Raw genomic sequence first — 20,000 nt, 5'->3', positions numbered from 1 at the left:
GTTTAAGTGGACTAATCCTTTTTATTAAAGCTGCGTTAACACAAATTCAGCATCAGCCCACCTGAGCTCCACCTGTCTGTGTTTACCTTCATGGTTTTCAGGAACTTGAGCAGCAGTTTCTCTCTGTCCTGAGGTTTGTCCTGAAGAATGATGACCGAACGAACCCTGAAATCACACGTTCACACATGACGAGGTCACTGACTCATAAACAAACTGACCAAAACTGAGTGTAGTAACAGAAGCAGAGTGTTGTGTATCAGCGGGTTGTGTTAACAGAAGCAGAGTGTTGTGTGTCAGCGGGTTGTGTTAACAGAAGCAGAGTGTTGTGTGTCAGCGGGTTGTGTTAACAGAAGCAGAGTGTTGTGTGTCAGCGGGTTGTGTTAACAGAAGCAGAGTGTTGTGTGTCAGCGGGTTGTGTTAACAGAAGCAGAGTGCTGTGTATCAGCGGGTTGTGTCAGTGTTTACCAGAAGGAGACGTTGTTGAAGTGTTGAGTGAACTGAGTCAGGTTAGGACTCTTCTCCTCATTCTGCTCTTTAGACCACAGCAACACTTCTGGAAGCTAGACAGGTGAGACACAGACAGGTGAGACACAGACAGGTGAGACACAGACAGGTAAGACACAGACAGATGAGACACAGACAGGTGAGACACAGACAGGTGAGACACAGACAGATGAGACACAGACAGGTAAGACACAGACAGGTGTGACACAGACAGGTGAGATACAGACAGGTAAGACACAGACAGGTGAGACACAGACAGGTGAGACACAGACAGGTAAGACACAGACAAGTGTGACACAGACAGGTGAGACACAGACAGGTGAGATACAGACAGGTAAGACACAGACAGGTGAGACACAGACAGGTGAGACACAGACAGGTAAGACACAGACAAGTGTGACACAGACAGGTGAGACACAGACAGGTGAGACACAGACAGGTGAGATACAGACAGGTAAGACACAGACAGGTGAAGAAGAAGGTGTCTGTACCTCGATCTTGTAGAAGAGCTCAGAGTCCATCAGCGTCAGCTGTTCGGCTAAGTCCTGACTCCTGAAGTCCAGCAGAGTTCCTGGTCTGATGAGGACAGAAGAAGAAGACGTGTTTGTAATGGAAACTTTGCACTCACATATCGAGACATGTAAATTAAAGTCTTGCACCTCTTTATATATATATATATATATATATTTATGTATATATATTTATGTATATATATATATATATATATATATATATATACACATATATATATATATATATATATATATATATATATATGTTTTTCTATCTAAGTTTAGGGAAGTGAATAATCACTGAATGTTCCACTCATCCCTTCTTGACCTGTATCTTTATGTGCAAAAGACATGACAACAGCTACACAAACAGAGCGAGAGACACACCCACAGAGACAAAATAAATACCAAGCATTTCCTCTTCTGCGCTGAGTTCTCCCTCTGTAACAATCCTGTGTTGTTGCTTTGTGATTTCTCCTCTTGTACAAGATTAAACTTTGTTAAACTTTGAGCTGGCTCCGATCTCCTTCCTTCCTTATTTCAACAGTGTTGACATTTGATTGAATGAAACATCTGTCAATCATCCATCAGGTCAGTGGTCAGAGGTTACCTGGCAGCCACGCCCCTGGCTGCGAGTGGGCGGAGTGACTGAGGAGAGCTAATCAGCTGCCACCTCTGCTCCATCTTGGAGAGGATGTTGGAACGTAGCAGCTGGGCGGGTCCCAGCTCTCCACCAATCAGGAGGCTGAACACCAGGTCCATCAGCAGGAGCAGCAAATCAGAGTCCAGCTCCATTGCACTGCACACACACACACACACACACACACACACACACACACACACACACACACACATTACTATCCACACCTACACTAAGGGCCAAAATTATGTGGACAGCTGGACTGTTTATAAAACACTACGTCACATTATAAAGCAGCGCAGGTAGAAGAACATTTATAGAGTTAATTAAACTGACTCCTCTAGTTAATGACATTATTAAGCTGTGTGACCAGATAATACGCTTCAAAAACAGAGCTTCTGATTGGTCTAGGTGTGTGTGTGTGTGTGTGTGTGTGTGTGTGTGTGTGTGTGTGTGTGTGTGTGTGTGTGTCTCACCACAGCTCGTCCACCACTGTGACCAGCAGGTGAAATGTCTTGTTGGCAGCTGTCCGGTCTGCAGGTGCTCTTCCTTCACTCAGGTGTCTGTACGTGTTCATGTTAAAGACTGAAACTCTTTTTAAGACAATGACGAGTCTTAATGAGTTAATGAGAAACAACTGGACGTCCTAAGAACAGGTGAGACAAAACAAATCTGAAACATAAAGTATCAGATCGTCTGCATATAGAGGAACTCTGTATTAATCATTTCTTTTTATAATGAAGGTACCGATAAATTATTACAGACTAATTGATGAAGTTCTGATCAATAACAGAGAGGATATCTGTGCTGCAGCTTACTGATGACTTCACTCGGGCTGATGAAGCTCCTGTAGGTGGAGAGGAAGGCTTCACGGTACAGATCTACACACACACACACACACACACACACACACACAGATCATGTTGTTGTTTCAGTACAAATGTCTCAGAGACTCTCTGGAGGTTTATGACTCATTTCTGATCAATATTCTGAGTTTTTGTTGATGTATCAGGTCAAATATTGACTGTAAATACCACAAAGGTAAAAAAAAATAAAAAATCTCTGTTTTAGCTCATTTTCCCAAATAATCTGCGTCCATACAGCACACCTGAAAACACACACCTTGTGGTCTTCATGACGCTGGACATGTGAAGCAGATTGTTTACTCTGTTGAGTTACAGTAAATATAATGATGTTCTGATCCGTGAGGTTTGTCTTCACTGTGTGGTTCAGGCCGGTCGGCCAGAGTGTCAGCAAAGTCACGTTTTAATGCAGGAAATAAACTTTGCTGTGACCAGTTAAGATCCCTCAAACCGGTGACACTCGGTGACACTCGGTGACACCCGGTGACACTCGGTGACACCCGGCGACACCCGGTGACACTCGGTGACACCCGGCGACACCTGGTGACACTCGGTGACACCCGGCGGCACTCGGTGGCACCCGGCGACACCCGGTGACACTCGGTGACACTCGGTGACACCCGGTGACACTCGGTGACACCCGGTGACACTCGGTGACACCCGGCGACACCCGGTGGCACCCGGCGACACCCGGTGACACTCGGTGACACTCGGAGTCCACTCACCACTGACGCTGTCCGTCTCTGTAGCGTAGACCAATAGGATGTCAGGAGAAGCTGCCTTCACGTCAGGCCCCTCCTCCTCCTGAGACACACACAGGTGAGTGAGGTCACAGGTTAAACAAACACAGAGGTCAAAGGTCAGGGGTCAGAGGTCGGGATGTACCTCAGGTTTCATGGTGATTCTGTGGAGGATCTCCTGCTGGTCGATCAGCAGCACCTCCTCCTGCTGGACACTGTGGGAACTGCAGCCCAGAGGAACACACCGCTGTCACTGTGTGTGTGTGTGTGTGTGTGTGTGTGTGTGCGTGTGTGTGTGTGTATGTATGTCACCTGTCTGTGCTCGGCCTCTCTTCACTCTGATCATCTGCTTCCTGATGACGACACAAACAAAGTCAATAAAGTTCTGTTCAAACAGGACAGAGTGATGACATCATCAGTGTCACATCCATCAGGACAACAACATGCTTCATGTGAATGATCTCTGTTGTTTTATATGTTATTGATCCTAATGATCGACCACGTGTTGTGTTAAATGAAATCATTAACGAGCTCTGTGACGGTCACTGTCTGTTTGTCTCTCCAGCGATGGACAATAAAGTTTTTTAATATTTGATTCACATGTTAAAAATCTCTCCTTACCTGCTGTCTCTTCTTCGGTGGTAAAACGGGTACAGGAAGCAGCTCAGGTGAGTGCAGCGTGTGTGTGTCCAGGTGTGTGTCCAGGTGTGTGTCTCTGAGCTGGTAGGCTGTCTCCACCTCACGCAGCCTGCTGCCGTGTCTCTGACTGGAGGTCAAAGGTCGCTGGTAGAACATGGCTGCTGATGGAGCGCTGTACGCCGAGCAGAACTGAAGGTACTGATGGACTGAAGACAGACAGGTCAGAGAGACAGGTCAGAGAAAGAGACAGGTCAGAGAGAGAGACAGGTCAGAGAGACAGGTCAGAGAGGGAGACAGGTCAGAGAGACAGGTCAGAGAGACAGGTCAGAGAGGGAGACAGGTCAGAGAGACAGGTCAGAAAGACAGGTCAGAGAGGGAGGTCAGAGCCCAGCAAACTCAACCGCTCCAAACAACCCTATAGATGGACAAGTAATAGCAAGGATGACTACCAGAAAGCAATCAGTCATCCAACAATCCAACTCCAGTTAGACCATTTTATCACCACCTCATATCCCCACAGCAGTGACGGCCTGAACCAGGCTGTTCGGGATATTAACTTCATATTTGACAACACAGCATCTCTATCCAATCTGAAAAAATCTCAGCGTCACAGTTCAAACTCAGCTAATGAAAAGTGGTTTGACTCTGACTGCAGGTGTCTGCAGCAGGTGTCTAAGTTATTCTGCAGCATCTTAAACAGCCGTCTGCAAAACTTTCTCAGTGAGCACAATGTCCTGAGCAAGAGTCAGACTGGTTTTACACCACAACAGAGAACCACCGACCACATCTACACCCTCCACACCCTCGTCCAGAAACACGTCCACCAGAACAAAAACACAATCTTTTCTTGTTTTGTAGATTTCAAGAAAGCATTCGACTCAATTTGGCATCATGGTCTATTCCTAAAATTATTAGAAAAAGGTATTGGAGGAAAAACCTACGATATCATCAAGACAATGTACATAAATAATAAACGTGCTGTAAAAATGGGAATCATGGAAACAGACTTCTTCCCCCAAAGTAGAGGAGTGAAGCAGGGCTGCAGTCTGAGCCCCACCCTGTTTAACATCTACATAGATGAATTGGCCAAATCCCTGGAAGAGTCCGATATCCCTGGTCTCACCCTCTCTGACATAGAAGTCAAATGCTTATTATTTGCAGATGACCTAATACTGCTCGCTCCATCAAAGGAGGCTCTACAAAACAACTAGATCACCTGCAAAAGTTCTGTCAGACCTGGGCCCTGACCGTTAACCTGGAAAAGACAAAAGTCATGGTCTTCCAGAAACGACCTAAGAGTCAGAAAAACCAACACCGGTTCCACCTGGACTCTACGGACACAGAACACACACACAGCTACACATATTTAGGACTAAACATCACATCGACGGGAAATTTCAATCTGGCCATTAAAGATCTCAGAGACAAGAGCAGAAGAGCTTTCTGGACTATAAAACATCCTCAAACAGACGTACCTGTCAAAATCTGGATCAGAATATTTAAATCCATAATTGAACCAATCTTATTGTACGGCAGTGAAGTGTGGGGCCCTCTCAGGAACCAAGACTTTGAAAAATGGGACAAACACCCAATGGAAAGCTGCACACAGAGATCTGCAAAGCTTCCTCAAAGTCCACAGGAACTCCCCCAACAACGGATGCACAGCTGAATTAGGAGTCCCCTCAGCCAGCTGGTCCAGAGGCTCAGCTCCAACAGCACCGGGCACCAAGACCGCCCTCACACAATCCGGCCCCACCAAATTATAGCAAAAGAAAAAGACAAATACATCAACTATTGGACATCTGCAACCAAAACCCAAAGCAAACTCCAATGCTGTTTGGCCCTAAACACACAATACTCCCCGGCAGATTATCTGAGCTCTGTAACCGACCCGACACTGAGGAAAACGTTGACTATGTAGACTCAGCAGCCACAGCCGGGCCTGAGAGAGCGGCCGGCACAGACAGACGTGGCTGCCCAGAGAGGAGCGGCTGTGTCGGCTCGGTCCACACAGACACTTCCTGCTGCACTGACACATACACAGACATCAGAACCAGCTCTACACCAACATCACACACAGAAGCCCAAACTTCAGCAAACTCTCAGAGCAAGAAAACATACATACAACATACTGGGAGAGAAAAGTGCCGCTGCTGCAGATGCAGCAAAATATGTGAAGCTGCCAACACCTGACATGATCTCCTCCACTTACCTGCACACTGATACGCACACACGCACACACACACACACACACACACACACACACACTTTCTTTCTTTTCTTCTTTTCTTTATTAATTTATTTGTTTTATTATTATCATTATTATTATTATTATTATTATTATTATCATTATTATTATTATTATCATTATTATTATTATTATCATTATTATTATTATTAATCATATATTATTTATTCTGTAATTATTTACTTTGTCAACATTGTATATTGTGTTTTGTTGCTTTGGCAAAATTGTTGAAACTTTCATGCCAATAAAGCTCCTTTGAATTTGAATTTGAATTTGACAGGTCAGAGAGACAGGTCAGAGAGAGAGAAACAGGTCAGAGAGACAGGTCAGAGAGAGAGACAGGCCAGAGAGAGAGACAGGTCAGAGAGACAGGTCAGAGAGAGAGACAGGTCAGAGAGACAGGTCAGAGAGACAGGTCAGAGAGAAAGACAGGTCGGAGAGAGAGACAGGTCAGAGAGAGAGAAACAGGTCAGAGAGACAGGTCAGAGAGAGAGACAGGCCAGAGAGACAGGTCAGAGAGACAGGTCAGAGAGAAAGACAGGTCGGAGAGAGAGACAGGTCAGAGAGAGAGAAACAGGTCAGAGAGACAGGTCAGAGAGAGAGACAGGCCAGAGAGAGAGACAGGTCAGAGAGACAGGTCAGAGAGAGAGACAGGTCAGAGAGAGAGAAACAGGTCAGAGAGAAAGACAGGTCGGAGAGAGAGACAGGTCAGAGAGAGAGAAACAGGTCAGAGAGACAGGTCAGAGAGAGAGAGACAGGTCAGAGAGAAAGACAGGTCGGAGAGAGTGACAGGTCAGAGAGAGAGACAGGTCAGAGAGACAGGTCAGAGAGAGAGAGACAGGTCAGAGAGAAAGACAGGTCGGAGAGAGAGACAGGTCAGAGAGGCCGGTCAGAGAGAGAGACAGGTCAGAGAGGAAGACAGGTCAGAGAGGAAGACAGGTCAGAGAGGAAGACAGGTCAGAGAGGCCGGTCAGAGAGAGAGACAGGTCAGAGAGGAAGACAGGTCAGAGAGGAAGACAGGTCAGAGAGAGAGACAGGTCAGAGAGGAAGACAGGTCAGAGAGAGAGACAGGTCAGAGAGGAAGACAGGTCGGAGAGGAAGACAGGTCAGAGAGGGAGACAGGTCAGAGAGGAAGACAGGTCAGAGAGGAAGACAGGTCAGAGAGAGAGACAGGTCAGAGAGAAAGACAGGTCAGAGAGACGGGTGATGTAGCATTGATGGATCATTGATGATCATTGATGGATCATTGATGGGTTATTGATGGGTTATTGATGGATCATTGATGGATCATTGATGGGTTATTGATGGATCATTGATTGGTTATTGACCGGCATGTTGTTACTCACTGTGTCGTTTTTTTTCAGGTAGGGGAGGGGGCGTCTTGCTGGGGGACAGAGGAGACAACAGCGACTCATCAGGACCAGTGACATCATCAGAGTGGGCAGGGCTGTCATCCTGAGGGTCGGGTTCAAATCCAAAAGAAGGCGAGGCCTCAGAGTTGGTTACACCTGTTCAGAACAGACCGTCAGGCAGACAGGTAGAGAGACAGACAGACAGGCTGACAGGTAGAGAGACAGACAGACAGGCTGACAGGTAGAGACACAGACAGACAGGCTGACAGGTAGAGAGACAGACAGACAGGCTGACAGGTAGAGAGACAGACAGACAGGCTGACAGGTAGAGAGACAGACAGACAGGCTGACAGGTGTGTCCTCACCTGCAGCGCTGCGGCGTCTCTTCTCTGGCAGGGCGGGGGGGGAGGCAGGAGGGGTGAGGAAGAGGAGGGAGGGTGTCGGAGGAGGAGAGGTCAGTGTGGAGGAAGTCATAGTCTGGATCCTCCTCTGAGACACACACACACACACACACACACACACACACACACACACACACATTTTAAGTATAAAGATTTTGTTAAAACATGCAAAAAGTTTGTTCAGCCCTCAGCAGTGCTGTCAGGCTCGACCAATCAGGAGCCCAGAAAGCCTCCATGAATAAACAGCTTGACTGTTAAATTGATTTCTCACATTAATAATCAGATTAAAGATGATTATTGATTTTGTGTTCGTCCAGCAGGAGGCAGCGCTGAGCTTCACTTCAACAACTACTACAGACAGAAAGAGACTTCCTGTTTCTGTCAACTGACAGGAAGTGATGTCACTCACACCCCGACACTGACTGGAAATGTGTGTGTGTGTGTGTGTGTGTGTGTGTGTGTGTGTGTGTGTGTGTGTGTGTGTTACCACAGTGTGTGCTGTCAGCAGCAGAGTCTGCAGAAGAAGAAGAGCAACGCTTCAAACAGTCATCCTCCTGCAACACACACACACACACACACACACACACACACACACACACACACACACACACACATTATTAAACACAGTAAAATAAAGTACAAATTTAGAAAACTGTACTTTATTCTCGACTACATTTATCTGACAGCTTCAGTTACGTTCTATATAAAAACATATGATGTACTCAGTAGTACTGATGTACTCAGTAGTACTGATGTACTCAGCGTTACTGCGTACTTTCACATTAAAGTATCCGAGTACTTCGTTAATGTGATGTGAGCTCAGTGTGACCAGATGAAACCGGTGTGACTCTGGTTTGGTGTGATGTCACTGTGTGGGCGTACCTGTTCTACCTGTCTGTCTGCTGCAGGCTCTCGTATCATTGGTGCTACTATGGCAACCCTGCAGGGGGCGGGGCCTAATGACTGACGCTTTTTAGGAGGCAGAGCTGGAGGACTGAGGAGAGACAGACAGGTAAAGAGACAGTCAGACAGACAGAAAGACAGACAGACAGACAGGCAGGCAGAAAGACAGGCTGTAGTAGATGTTTAAAAACAGCATTAAAATAATAATAATAATTGAAACATGGCGTGTCGATGGTTGATGGCATGTGGATGATGTCACAGACGCTCATTTATATGTAAATGTTCTGTAGGTTTAAATAAAGTTTTGAATTCAGGACATTGCTGCAGTTTGTATCCAGACTTGTAAACATGCTAACAGCCTGCTAACGGTGCTAACAGAGCTTCCTGTCAGTAACATATACTCTCTGTACTGTGAGGGCGCAGGACAGCTCTCTTCCTCCATCTTTGTTTCTTCTTCACTGACCAGCAGAGAGACGTCTGAGGTCACATGACCTGCTGGATTTTAGAGCTCCACGTTGTAAAACTCTGTTGACTCTATGAGAAGGAACAGAGAGAAGCTGAAGCTGTCTCTCTTCTTCTTCTTCTTCTTCTTCTTCTTCTTCTTCTTGCTGTTGTTCAGTTAACACAGAGACAGGAAGTGCAGAGACGGAGACGGGGGGGTAACATGTGATGTCTTCAGTCGTTCTACTTCCTGTTTCATCCACAGATCTATTTCTGTCTCCTCACAGTCTCAGAGCAACAGCAGCTACAGAGAAGTTACACATCACGTCTGTCCTGCTGAACGTCTCAACATCAAACTACTTTACAACATTTCAACCAGTCAAACAAATAAAGACTCAACTTGTCATGTTCTGTATGTGTCTTATACATCATGTCATGTGTCCTCATGTGTCCGTGTTCTGACAGTCAGCAGACATTGATGTTTCAGTTCAGACTGAATCGTCTCTGTTGATGGACAATGATGTCATGAGGCGTTCAGGTTCCCTTCAGGTGACAAACATGAGGAACTTCCTGTTTCCTGTCAGTCTGCAGTTTGATTGGACCATTTTGGTCAAAGTCAGAGCAACAGTTCATTTAGTGAGGGAGCTGCAGATATTTTAAGCTGACATCAGACACACTCACCTGAGGCCAGGTGGGGGGGTCACCTGGGGCTCTGAGAAGGGCATCGGAGGTTTAGGAGGAGCTGAGACTGTCTCCTCCTCCTGTCCTGGACTCCTGCAGGTCAAGGTTCTGTCTGACATCTGCAGCTCATCACACCCACCTGTCTGTCCCACCGCTGGCTGTGATTGGACAGGAGACAGAGGGGCGGGGCTGTCTTGTCTCTCTGCAGCCAATCGAACGAGCTCCTGACAAACAAAGAGGTGATTAAATACAACAAAAACAGTCTGCTGAGACAGGAGAGGACGAGAGGACAAAATAATGAGATGAGACAAGAAGAAATAGGCTGAAAAATAGCCAGACAGACCAGAACAAGAGGACAGGGCAGTGGTGTCGTCTCTTTACTGATGTGGGACAGGTCAGGACACTGAGGACAGGACACTGAGGACACCGAGGACAAGATACTGAGGACACTGAGGACAGGACACTGAGGAAACCGAGGACAGGACACTGAGGACACTGAGGACAGGATACTGAGGACACCGAGGACAGGACACTGAGGACAGGATACTGAGGACACTGAGGACACTGAGGACAGGACACTGCAGACAGGACACTGTGGACAGGACACTGAGGACACTGAGGACACCGAGCACAGGACACTGAGGACACCGAGGACAGGATACTGAGGATGCTGAGGACAGGATACTGAGGATGCTGAGGACAGGATACTGAGGACACTGTGGACAGGACACTGAGGACAGGACACTGAGGACAGGACACTGAGGACACTGAGGACAGGATACTGAGGACACTGCGGACAGGACACTGAGGACACTGAGGACAGGATACTGAGGACACTGAGGACAGGACACTGAGGACACTGAGGACAGGACACTGGGGACACTGAGGACAGGATACTGAGGATACTGAGGACACTGAGGACACTGAGGACAGGACACTGAGGACAGGATACTGAGGATACTGAGGACACTGAGGACAGGATACTGAGGACAGGATATTGAGGACACTGAGGACAGGACACTGAAGACACTGCGGACAGGACACTGAGGACACTGAGGACAGGATACTGAGGATACTGAGGACACTGAGGACACTGAGGACAGGACACTGAGGACAGGATACTGAGGATACTGAGGACACTGAGGACACTGAGGACAGGATACTGAGGACAGGATATTGAGGACACTGAGGACAGGACACTGAAGACACTGCGGACAGGACACTGAGGACACTGCGGACAGGAAACTGAGGACACTGAGGACAGGACACTGCAGACAGGACACTGAAGACACTGAGGACAGGATACTGAGGACACTGAGGACAAGCTAAAATCATTAAATATGACATTACTGGAGGTGAAGCTAACGTCACTGTAGAGTCGACTCTGATTTGTTTATCTTGTTAATGTTTACAGTTTGTTTGTGTTTAGCTCGTTGATCTTCACCTCAGTGTCCCAGATTACTGTTAGCGACATTAGCTCGTCACTCTGCTGAGCTAACGTCACTGTGGCTGTTTGAACACTCTGTGTGAAGCGAGCAGTGAAGCTCCGCCCCCATCGCTCATAAACTAATGCTGCTTTTCTGCATTTTTTCGTAGCCAGCTAAGCTAGCTGACATGCTAACCTCACCACTGAGGTGATGATCAAAACAACAAAAACAAAGTGTAAATAATGTCAACAACATGTATGAAGCTAACTTGACAGGTGAGTTATGAAGCTCTGTGGTCACTGAGGTCAGAGGTCACGTGACCACGGAGCGACACAGGAAGTCACACAGGTGTTAATATACACTCAGGTAAAACAGATGTCTTCACTGTGACATCACTTCCTCACCTTTACCCCGTCCAACACTGATCTGATCACTGTGGTAACACTCGCTGTGGACTCTTTGTTGTCGGGGGCGACGCCCTGCAACATCACCTGATCGGCCCAGCGAATCAGCTGAGCCACAGACTGGTAGACACGAGTGAGACAGGCAGAGATTGTCTTACTGCAGAGAGGACAGACAGACAAACAGACGGGTCAGAAGACAGGAGACAGGTCGCTCACCAATGCTCAGGGTGAACAGATGTCTCCTACCTGTTGTGCAGGTGTGGCTCCAGCTGGACCAGAGTCTGGACCGCCTCCAGGACGCCGCTGGACGCCCCGCCCAGCAGACCGCCCACCACAGACTGATCCCGGACCAGTTTGTCTAGCGCCAGTCTGTCCACCAGAGCTTTGAAGTACTGCAGAGAGCTGACGACGGCCCGCTGCTGGTCGGCCAGCACACACACCGACTGACACACACACACACACACACACACACACACACACACACACACACACACACACACATTTCAGTTGATGATGTCAGAGTGATGTCAGTCAAATATCAACTACAGACATGAAGTCATCAGAGGATAGACTGTAGAGAAGGTTCATCTGATAATGTGTGTGTGTGTGTGTGTGTGTGTACCTTGCGTCGTGTGTGTTCGTTCAAGTTCAGGTCAGCTGGTTTGACTCTCTGTGATGGGGTGTGTTTGATTCGCTCAGAGCGCCTGGTCCGCGTTGGGTGGAGCTTATCTTTCAGCTTCAAGGTCAGAGACACAAACTGGGAGGCTGAAAGGAAGAGGAGCATCTTCATCACCATCATCATCATCATCATCATCATCATCATCATCATCACCATCATCATCATCATCATCATCATCACCATCATCATCACCATCATCATCACCATCATCATCACCATCATCATCATCACCATCATCATCACCATCATCACCATCATCATCACCATCATCACCATCATCATCATCACCATCATCATCACCATCATCACCATCATCATCACCTAACCGTGCCACCACCTGTTCCCTCAACCCGATTCCCTCCTCTCTTCTCCAAAACATCTCACACAACATCTTGCCTTTCCTCACCACCCTGATCAACTCCTCCCTCACTTCAGGCCGTATTCCAGCTCCTTTCAAGACAGCTACAGGAAAGCCACTCCTAAAGAAAGCCACTCTAGACTCAGAGCACATCCAAAACTACAGACCTGTATCTCTTCTTTCATTCCTCTCTAAAACCCTGGAACGTGCCGTCTATAACCAACTGTCCTCCTACCTTTCACAAAACGACCTCCTTGACCTCCATCAGTCAGGCTTCAGGACTGCTCCCTCCACTGAGACGGCCCTCCTCACAGTGACTGAGTCGCTCCGTGCCTCCAGAGCCTCGTCCAACTCGTCCGTCCTCATTCTCCTCGACCAATCTGCTGCGTTTGACACAGTCAACCACCAAATCCTCCTCTCCACTCTGGCTGAACTTGGCATCGCTGACTCTGCTCTTACCTGGTTCACATCATACCTGACAAATCGCACCTTTCAGGTCACCTGGAACGGCTCCTTGTCCAAACCCTGCTTTCTGGAAACTGGTGTCCCTCAAGGCTCAGTACCAGGACCGCTTCTGTTTTCACTCTACACTAGATCACTAGGCTCTGCAATCACATCACATGGATTCTCTTACCACTGTTATGCTGACGACACCCAGCTGTTCCTCTCTTTTCCCCCGTCCTCCTCCAACACCCACGTTGCAACGTGCATCTCTGAATGTCTGGCAGACATCTCCGCTTGGACAACTGCGCATCATCTCAAGCTCAACCTTAGTAAAACTGAACTCCTCTTCATCCAGGGAAAGACTGCCCTCACATGGACCTGTCAGTCACTGTCGAGGACGTCACAGTATCGGCTTCATCGAGGAACCTGGGCATAATCCTCAACGAAGGACTATCCTGCACCCCCAACATCACCGCGGTGGCCCGATCCTGCAGATTTTCCATCTACAACATCCGCAGGATCCAGGCTTTCCTCACAAAGGACGCAATGTAACTCCTGGTCCAAATGCTGGTCATCTCCCGCCTGGACTACTGCAACTCGCTCTTGGCTGGACTCCCAGCCTCTGCGACTAAACCGTTGCAACGTATCCAGAACGCTGCAGCACACCTTGTTTTCAATCTACCCAAATTCTCCCATGTGACCCCCCTCCTCCGTGACCTCCACTGGCTTCCTGTTGCGGCCCGCATCAGATTCAAGACCATGGTGCCTTCAAGGCCGTCAACGGAACCGCACCCATCTACCTCCAAACACTGGTCAGACCACACGCCCCAGCACGAGCACTTCGCTGCACTACATCAGCTGGCCAGCTGGTACCCGCCATCGCTGAGAGCAAACAAAGGTCTCGCCTCAGTGGTGGAACGAACTCCCGACCAACGTCAGGACAGCAGAGTCACTCGCCATCTTCTGCAGAAGACTCAAGACTCACTTGTTCAGACTTCACCTCGACCCCGCAGAGCATGACTCCCTCCCCCCCACCACCATCATCATCATCATCATCATTAAAAAATAAAAGCATCATCACCATCATCATCATCACCATCATCATCATCATCATCATCATCATCATTAAAAAATAAAAGCATCATCACCATCATCATCATCATCATCATCATTATCATCATCACCATCATCATCATCATCATCATCATCATCATCATCATCACCATCACCATCACCATCATCACCATCATCATCATCATCATCACCATCATCATCATCATCATCATCACCATCATCATCATCATCATCATCATTAAAAAATAAAAGCATCTCAGTTAAAAAAATTCAACAAACTGACAGGAAGTGATTGTTTTTAGCCAGTGGTAGCTAACAGTTAGCATGTGAGACAGGAGGAGGAAATGAGGAGCTTACCTGTCTTACTCTCAGCCCGGGAGGACATGTCTGCAGGTGGACGGACAGACAAGCAGACAGACAGACAGGCAGGCAGGCAGACAGCTTGTAGCTTCAAGTCAGCAGAGCGACAGTTTTATCCTCTGGCTTCATGTTGCTCAGCTCTCTCTCTTCTTCCTGTCTCTCTCTCTCTGTGTGTCCCTCTTCTTCCTGTCTCTCTCTCTCTCTGTCCCTCTTCTTCCTGTCTCTCTCTGTGTCCCTCTTCTTCCTGTCTCTCTCTCTCTCTGTCCCTCTTCTTCCTGTCTCTCTCTGTCTGTCCCTCTTCTTCCTGTCTCTCTCTCTCTGTCCCTCTTCTTCCTGTCTCTCTCTGTGTGTCCCTCTTCTTCCTGTCTCTCTCTGTTTGTTTTAATCTTTCAGTCTTCTGTGTCTCTCTCCGTCCTGCAGCTCTGTCTCTCTCTCTGTCTGTCTGTCTCTTCCTCCTTCTCGTCTTCCTCTTTCTGTCTCAGTTGACCTGCCCTCAGCATGTCTGTCAGTGAGGATGATGACGATGATGATGACGATGATGATGCTGCTAACAGGTTTGAAGCAGCATCAGTGTGTCATCCTGCAGCACCACCTGCTGGTTGGAGGCTCACAGCACATCATCAGCTCCTCCTGACAGTGAACACTGAACAGTTTAGTTTTAGTTTGAAGTCTCCTACTGTTGATCTGATTGGTTGAAGCAGTCACTCTGTGTACTTTGTCCTCGTGTCATGTCCCGCCCCCTTTTGGGTGAAAACTGTGCAATTAGACTGACAGTAAATGTAAATTCTGGTTTTCTGCCAGTTTAATAGTATAAAATAAAAATATTGTATAGATTTTTAGCTGTTTGGAGCCTAAATCTGACGAGCAGACAGACAGACAGTCATGTGATGTTATCTGAGCTGCGTTCAGCGTCATCATATAGAAACAGTGATGATGGCTGTGTCCAAATTCAGGGGCTGCAGCCTTCAAGGACGCGGCCTTTGCGGCCCACGAGGGCCGGGTCCTTCGGAGAGACCTTGAAGGCCTCGTCCACCGCTGTTAAATGGGACGGTCCAGCCTTCGGAGTGTTTCCTGGTTGCGTCACCAGGTGTTCATGCATTAAAGTCTGTTTTGGTTCAAATATATCAAACGTGTACATTTATTTGTGTGTGTACAATGTGTCAAATCTAAATTGAATTATCAACATTACAAAATAAACATGAACCCATTGGTGAATAACAACTATATTTACCACAGCATCACCAGCGTCACGTGTTTTAACTGAAAGTTAAACTTTGGAGGTTTTATAGTCTCTTGAAGTTTAACACATCTGGCGTTGGATGTTCAAATGAGTAAAAACCGAGTATAAACCCATTACTTAAATTTAAATGTCATGTCTGTGCCACTTGATGTCGCCATTTTCTCTTGCTTCCTCTTCTGTTTCGGGACTGAGCAGCGGTGCGCAAAGGATCTTGGGATATGTGAGGCCGCGAAGGATAGTAGCGGTGCGTCCTCCAAAACGAGGGTGGGGAAGGCTGCATTTGTGGGCTGCATGTGGCGCAGCCTTCGAATTTGGACAGCCTTCGCGCAGCGTTGTGACGTAATTGGCCTTCAAATGCGCCCTTCGTGGGCTGCAGCCCCTGAATTTGGACACAGCCGATGAATCCGTTCAGTCCCAGTCTGCATCACAGTGGACCGACCTGACACACAACTACCTTATTAAATGTCATCTATCATCTCTTCTCTCATCGAGACTCTTTACTGTAATCTGATTACATCTGTGTGTCTCTGTGTGTTTAATGAGTGAAGCTAAGAGGAGGTGAAGACGTGACTTCATCATTAGAAGCAGCTCAGTTTGTGTGTTATTAACATTAAAACTGTTGTGACAGTGTGAGCCCTCACTGTCACTAAAAGGACAGCCTTTTCTGACCGATGACTCCTGACGAGGGTGCACACTTGTGAGGAGTACATGAGCAACATCAAGGTCGCAGAGATGTCCTTAATTCAATCCACCTGCTTCCCAGTCACCACACAGGGGTAAGGTGACACAGCTGAGACTGGTTGTGGCTGATTGAATGGAGGCCAGCATCTCTACTTTTACTTTTGTTAAGGAAGTACAAAAGACGTCAAGAAAACACTACGCAAGACATTAAGAGAACTTTATGTGTTATGTGTATTTAAAGTCATGCTGTTGTTATGGTGTTTGCGCAACAATTATTTAAAAACAGGGATTGTTTGCCATTCCTCTTCCCCGCTCAGCGATCTGGCCTATTTAGTGGGAGGGGCCAAGTGTTTAAAAGGGGGTGAGCTGAGGCTCGGTCCTCCGTTTGCTGCTGGTCTGTTGAGGTGCTCAGGCGTAGGCCTACAACTGTCTCTGAGGAGAATGTGTGGGTCTCTTTTGTCATTGTTCACTTTAAACCACTTGGGTGAATAAACTTCGTAAAACTTAAACGTGTCTTGCCATCTATTTCATGTCAACCCGGGTCAGAGGCCGTACACTACCCATACCTGAGGCAGAGGTGTGACAACTGTCCACTGACACTGCTGAACCAAACTCCATTCTAAAAGCAGCTGTTTTAAGGTCGGCCTTATTTTTTACTTTACACTTTACAAAGACTCCATCTGGTCCCGGTTACTTTATAATTATTTATGTGATCTCATAAATTCATCATGTCAGGCTTCAAGCTCTGCTCTTCTGTCTGAACACGCAGTGGTTGAACCAATCAGCATCCTCTGAGGCACTACTGTCATCAGTGGGCGTGGTTTAGCAAGAGAGACGGTTGGTTTGAAAACAACATGGCGGCTCCTCCAGAGGTTAGCGTAGCTGCTATAGCATCAGTTCTATCAGGACTCGAGTTTATTTCATTATGACACTGAAAACATGTTCCCATGTTGATTCACCACAGCGCTGCTACTGTTGATCTGATTGGTTGAAGTTGGCCAATGATAGACTGATGGTTCATCCGACTGTCTGCGCTTTGACAAACAGTGTGAGAGAAAATAAAACACAACTTGTCATCTTCATTCACACAAACTTTATTCATGTCAACACATCACTGTGGCCCTGATCACATGACACTAAGATACACAGTAAAACTACACACACACACACACACACGCGCACACACGCACTCACACAAACATACACTACAGTCTGGGCCGCTGCATATTTCAGTTAATAGATCTATATATATGTTCTTCCTCACATATATACGGTGCATTTTAATCTTCATATAATCTGTAAACATTTATATTCATACCATACAGAGTGAACTATCCACGATCACAGGTGTGTGTGTGTGTGGGAGGCCGAGCTGCGTTCAACACGCCGCTGCAGAGCAACATGTGCAACACTTTACTGATTATTCAAATCATAAAACACATTAAATCTACTTCAAATCAGAGTTAACGTCCATGCTGACACTAAAGTGACACTTCACAGCCACAAACACTGACAGCGTGTGAGGTGCTGAACGCAGCTCAGAGCTCGACTAACTGACACAATCACAACATGAACACGACACAAACAGGTAGAATAAATAGATCAGCAGGTAAAGTTCAGATTCAGTCTGTCCTTCAATCAGCTGGTGAAGAAAACATCTGCACACATCACACCTGCACAGCTGCATGATTACTGCTGACTCATCACATCTCCATCAACAACCTTAAAATAACACTTTAATAACTGAAGACCATCTCATTAAATATTTAAATCAAAGACATCAGAGGAATCGAACAAAACACTGAAAACATTCCTACTGCTACACAATGTTCACTTCTCAATAAGGATCTCCATCTTATGACACTTTATTTGAACATTTCCTGATAATTTCTCTGTTGTAAAGATTTCTGTGATTTGGGTCAAAGTGCAGCTCGGCACGCTCAAACTCAATAAATCCAAATGACACGGGTGTTCTCAGAAAACCTTTCTGGAAATTATGAGGAACTGTTCTGCAAAAAAGATGAAGTATGAAGTCACTGACGCCTCCGCAGTGTGAATGTTAGATGGTTGCAGTTGGCAGTTTGATGCTAACTTAGTCGACTGGTTTCAAAACCAGTTGGAACCAGTTGAATCTGTCAGAGCAAACTGGAGCTAACTGCAACCATCTGGAAGTAAGAACCTGCAGGACTCAGTGAAACCATTTAGAACCAGCTGTGGAGCCAGTGTGATCCAAATAGCCACTGAAACCAGTTGGTTAGAACCAGATGGTGGTGAAAAGACCCGGAGGAGTCAGTGGAACAGAACAGAGTCCAGAACAACCAGAACACAGTGGAACAGATTCTAGGATCAATGGTAACAGTGCTAAATCAACATGACAGCTAAAATCAGCAATGCCATTTTATAAAGAACCACAAATAATAAAAATCAATAAATAGATTAATAAATATATAAGTTAAAACAATCTGTAAGCTTTACACTGTAAAGAAAAGTTCCCATAATGCAATATTTCAGCATAAGACCATCTCATCAGCTTCACATAAGACAGAAAACACACAAAAGAAAAATACATAATTTTGTTCCAGGAGCTGATGCAGTTAGCTAACTGGCTAGTAGCTTACTGGCTAGCAGCTAATTGGCTAGTAGCTTACTGGCTAGTGGCTATATAGCTAGTAGCTAACTGTGCAGGCAGGTCTGACCCCAGAGCAGCCTGAACATCCAGAGAGGAGTGAGAGGTCTTCACTTCGACAGCGTCTCTGGAGTCTACAGTACTTCATGACGTGAGCTGATACATTAATGTTTCTGTCACTGTTGTTTTGACAGCATGAGGAGGCAGACAGACAGGCAGATGACCTGTCTCACTCTCCTGTGCAGACAGACAGCTGGAAAACATATCTATACACTCAATATTGCAATAGTATTTTGCTGATCATTTGCTATATAGTCATAATGTGCTGATACGTAATGTCGTCATTATTATTATTACTAGTAAGGTTCACAGTAACACAGCATCAGTAGAGACCAGTAGCACAGTTCAGAGACACAAACACACACTTGGTTCAGGTTAACCCTCAATAGAAGACTGGGGGCTCTCTCCGTGGGCGGGGCTACCTTTACTGGGACGACTGGGAAAAATGACAAAAACAAACATGAAGAAAGAGAAAAGAAAAGAAGAGAAGAGAACAGTGAATCGACTGAAAGATCATCAGGCAGGAGGGCTCAAGGATACAAGGGTCAACGGTCACATCAATCACTGAACAATACTCTGCTGGTACCTGTGGGAACCAGTCGGAGACAACAACCCAAATAAACATGCGTTAATCACAACCAGTTCTCCTAGAATCAGCTGAGACCAATTCAAACCAGTCAAAACCAGTTTAGAGCCGTTTTGAACCAGTTAAACCAATTTAGG

General features: G+C 46.6%; 2 protein-coding genes across 2 annotated transcripts in view; both read right to left on the bottom strand.

Moving 5' to 3' along the window:
* The window catches only part of LOC140996574 (rap guanine nucleotide exchange factor 1-like), a 16,594-nt gene extending 1,817 nt beyond the window's left edge, over positions 1-14,777 (bottom strand). Inside the window, 20 exon segments of the mRNA XM_073467009.1 lie at positions 87-165; positions 466-560; positions 996-1,080; positions 1,627-1,815; positions 2,133-2,225; positions 2,459-2,537; positions 3,245-3,323; positions 3,405-3,483; positions 3,572-3,612; positions 3,881-4,104; positions 7,493-7,654; positions 7,864-7,930; positions 7,932-7,987; positions 8,387-8,453; positions 8,782-8,893; positions 9,925-10,148; positions 11,756-11,912; positions 12,002-12,198; positions 12,378-12,520; positions 14,668-14,777. Coding sequence (XP_073323110.1) covers positions 87-165; positions 466-560; positions 996-1,080; positions 1,627-1,815; positions 2,133-2,225; positions 2,459-2,537; positions 3,245-3,323; positions 3,405-3,483; positions 3,572-3,612; positions 3,881-4,104; positions 7,493-7,654; positions 7,864-7,930; positions 7,932-7,987; positions 8,387-8,453; positions 8,782-8,893; positions 9,925-10,148; positions 11,756-11,912; positions 12,002-12,198; positions 12,378-12,520; positions 14,668-14,695 — 2,256 coding nt within the window. The 5' untranslated portion in view covers positions 14,696-14,777.
* A 2,892-nt stretch (positions 14,778-17,669) lies between these two features.
* The window catches only part of LOC140995935 (dynamin-1-like), a 27,349-nt gene continuing 25,018 nt past the window's right edge, over positions 17,670-20,000 (bottom strand). Inside the window, exon 23 of the mRNA XM_073466105.1 lies at positions 17,670-19,713. Within this exon, the coding sequence (XP_073322206.1) occupies positions 19,653-19,713 (61 nt within the window). The 3' untranslated portion in view covers positions 17,670-19,652. The remainder of the gene's footprint in view (positions 19,714-20,000) is intronic.

Source organism: Pagrus major, chromosome 5, assembly GCF_040436345.1.
Source record: "Pagrus major chromosome 5, Pma_NU_1.0".
Lineage (NCBI taxonomy): Eukaryota > Metazoa > Chordata > Actinopteri > Spariformes > Sparidae > Pagrus > Pagrus major.
The sequence above is the reverse complement of the archived record's forward strand: the minus strand, read 5'-3'. Positions and strand labels throughout refer to the sequence as shown.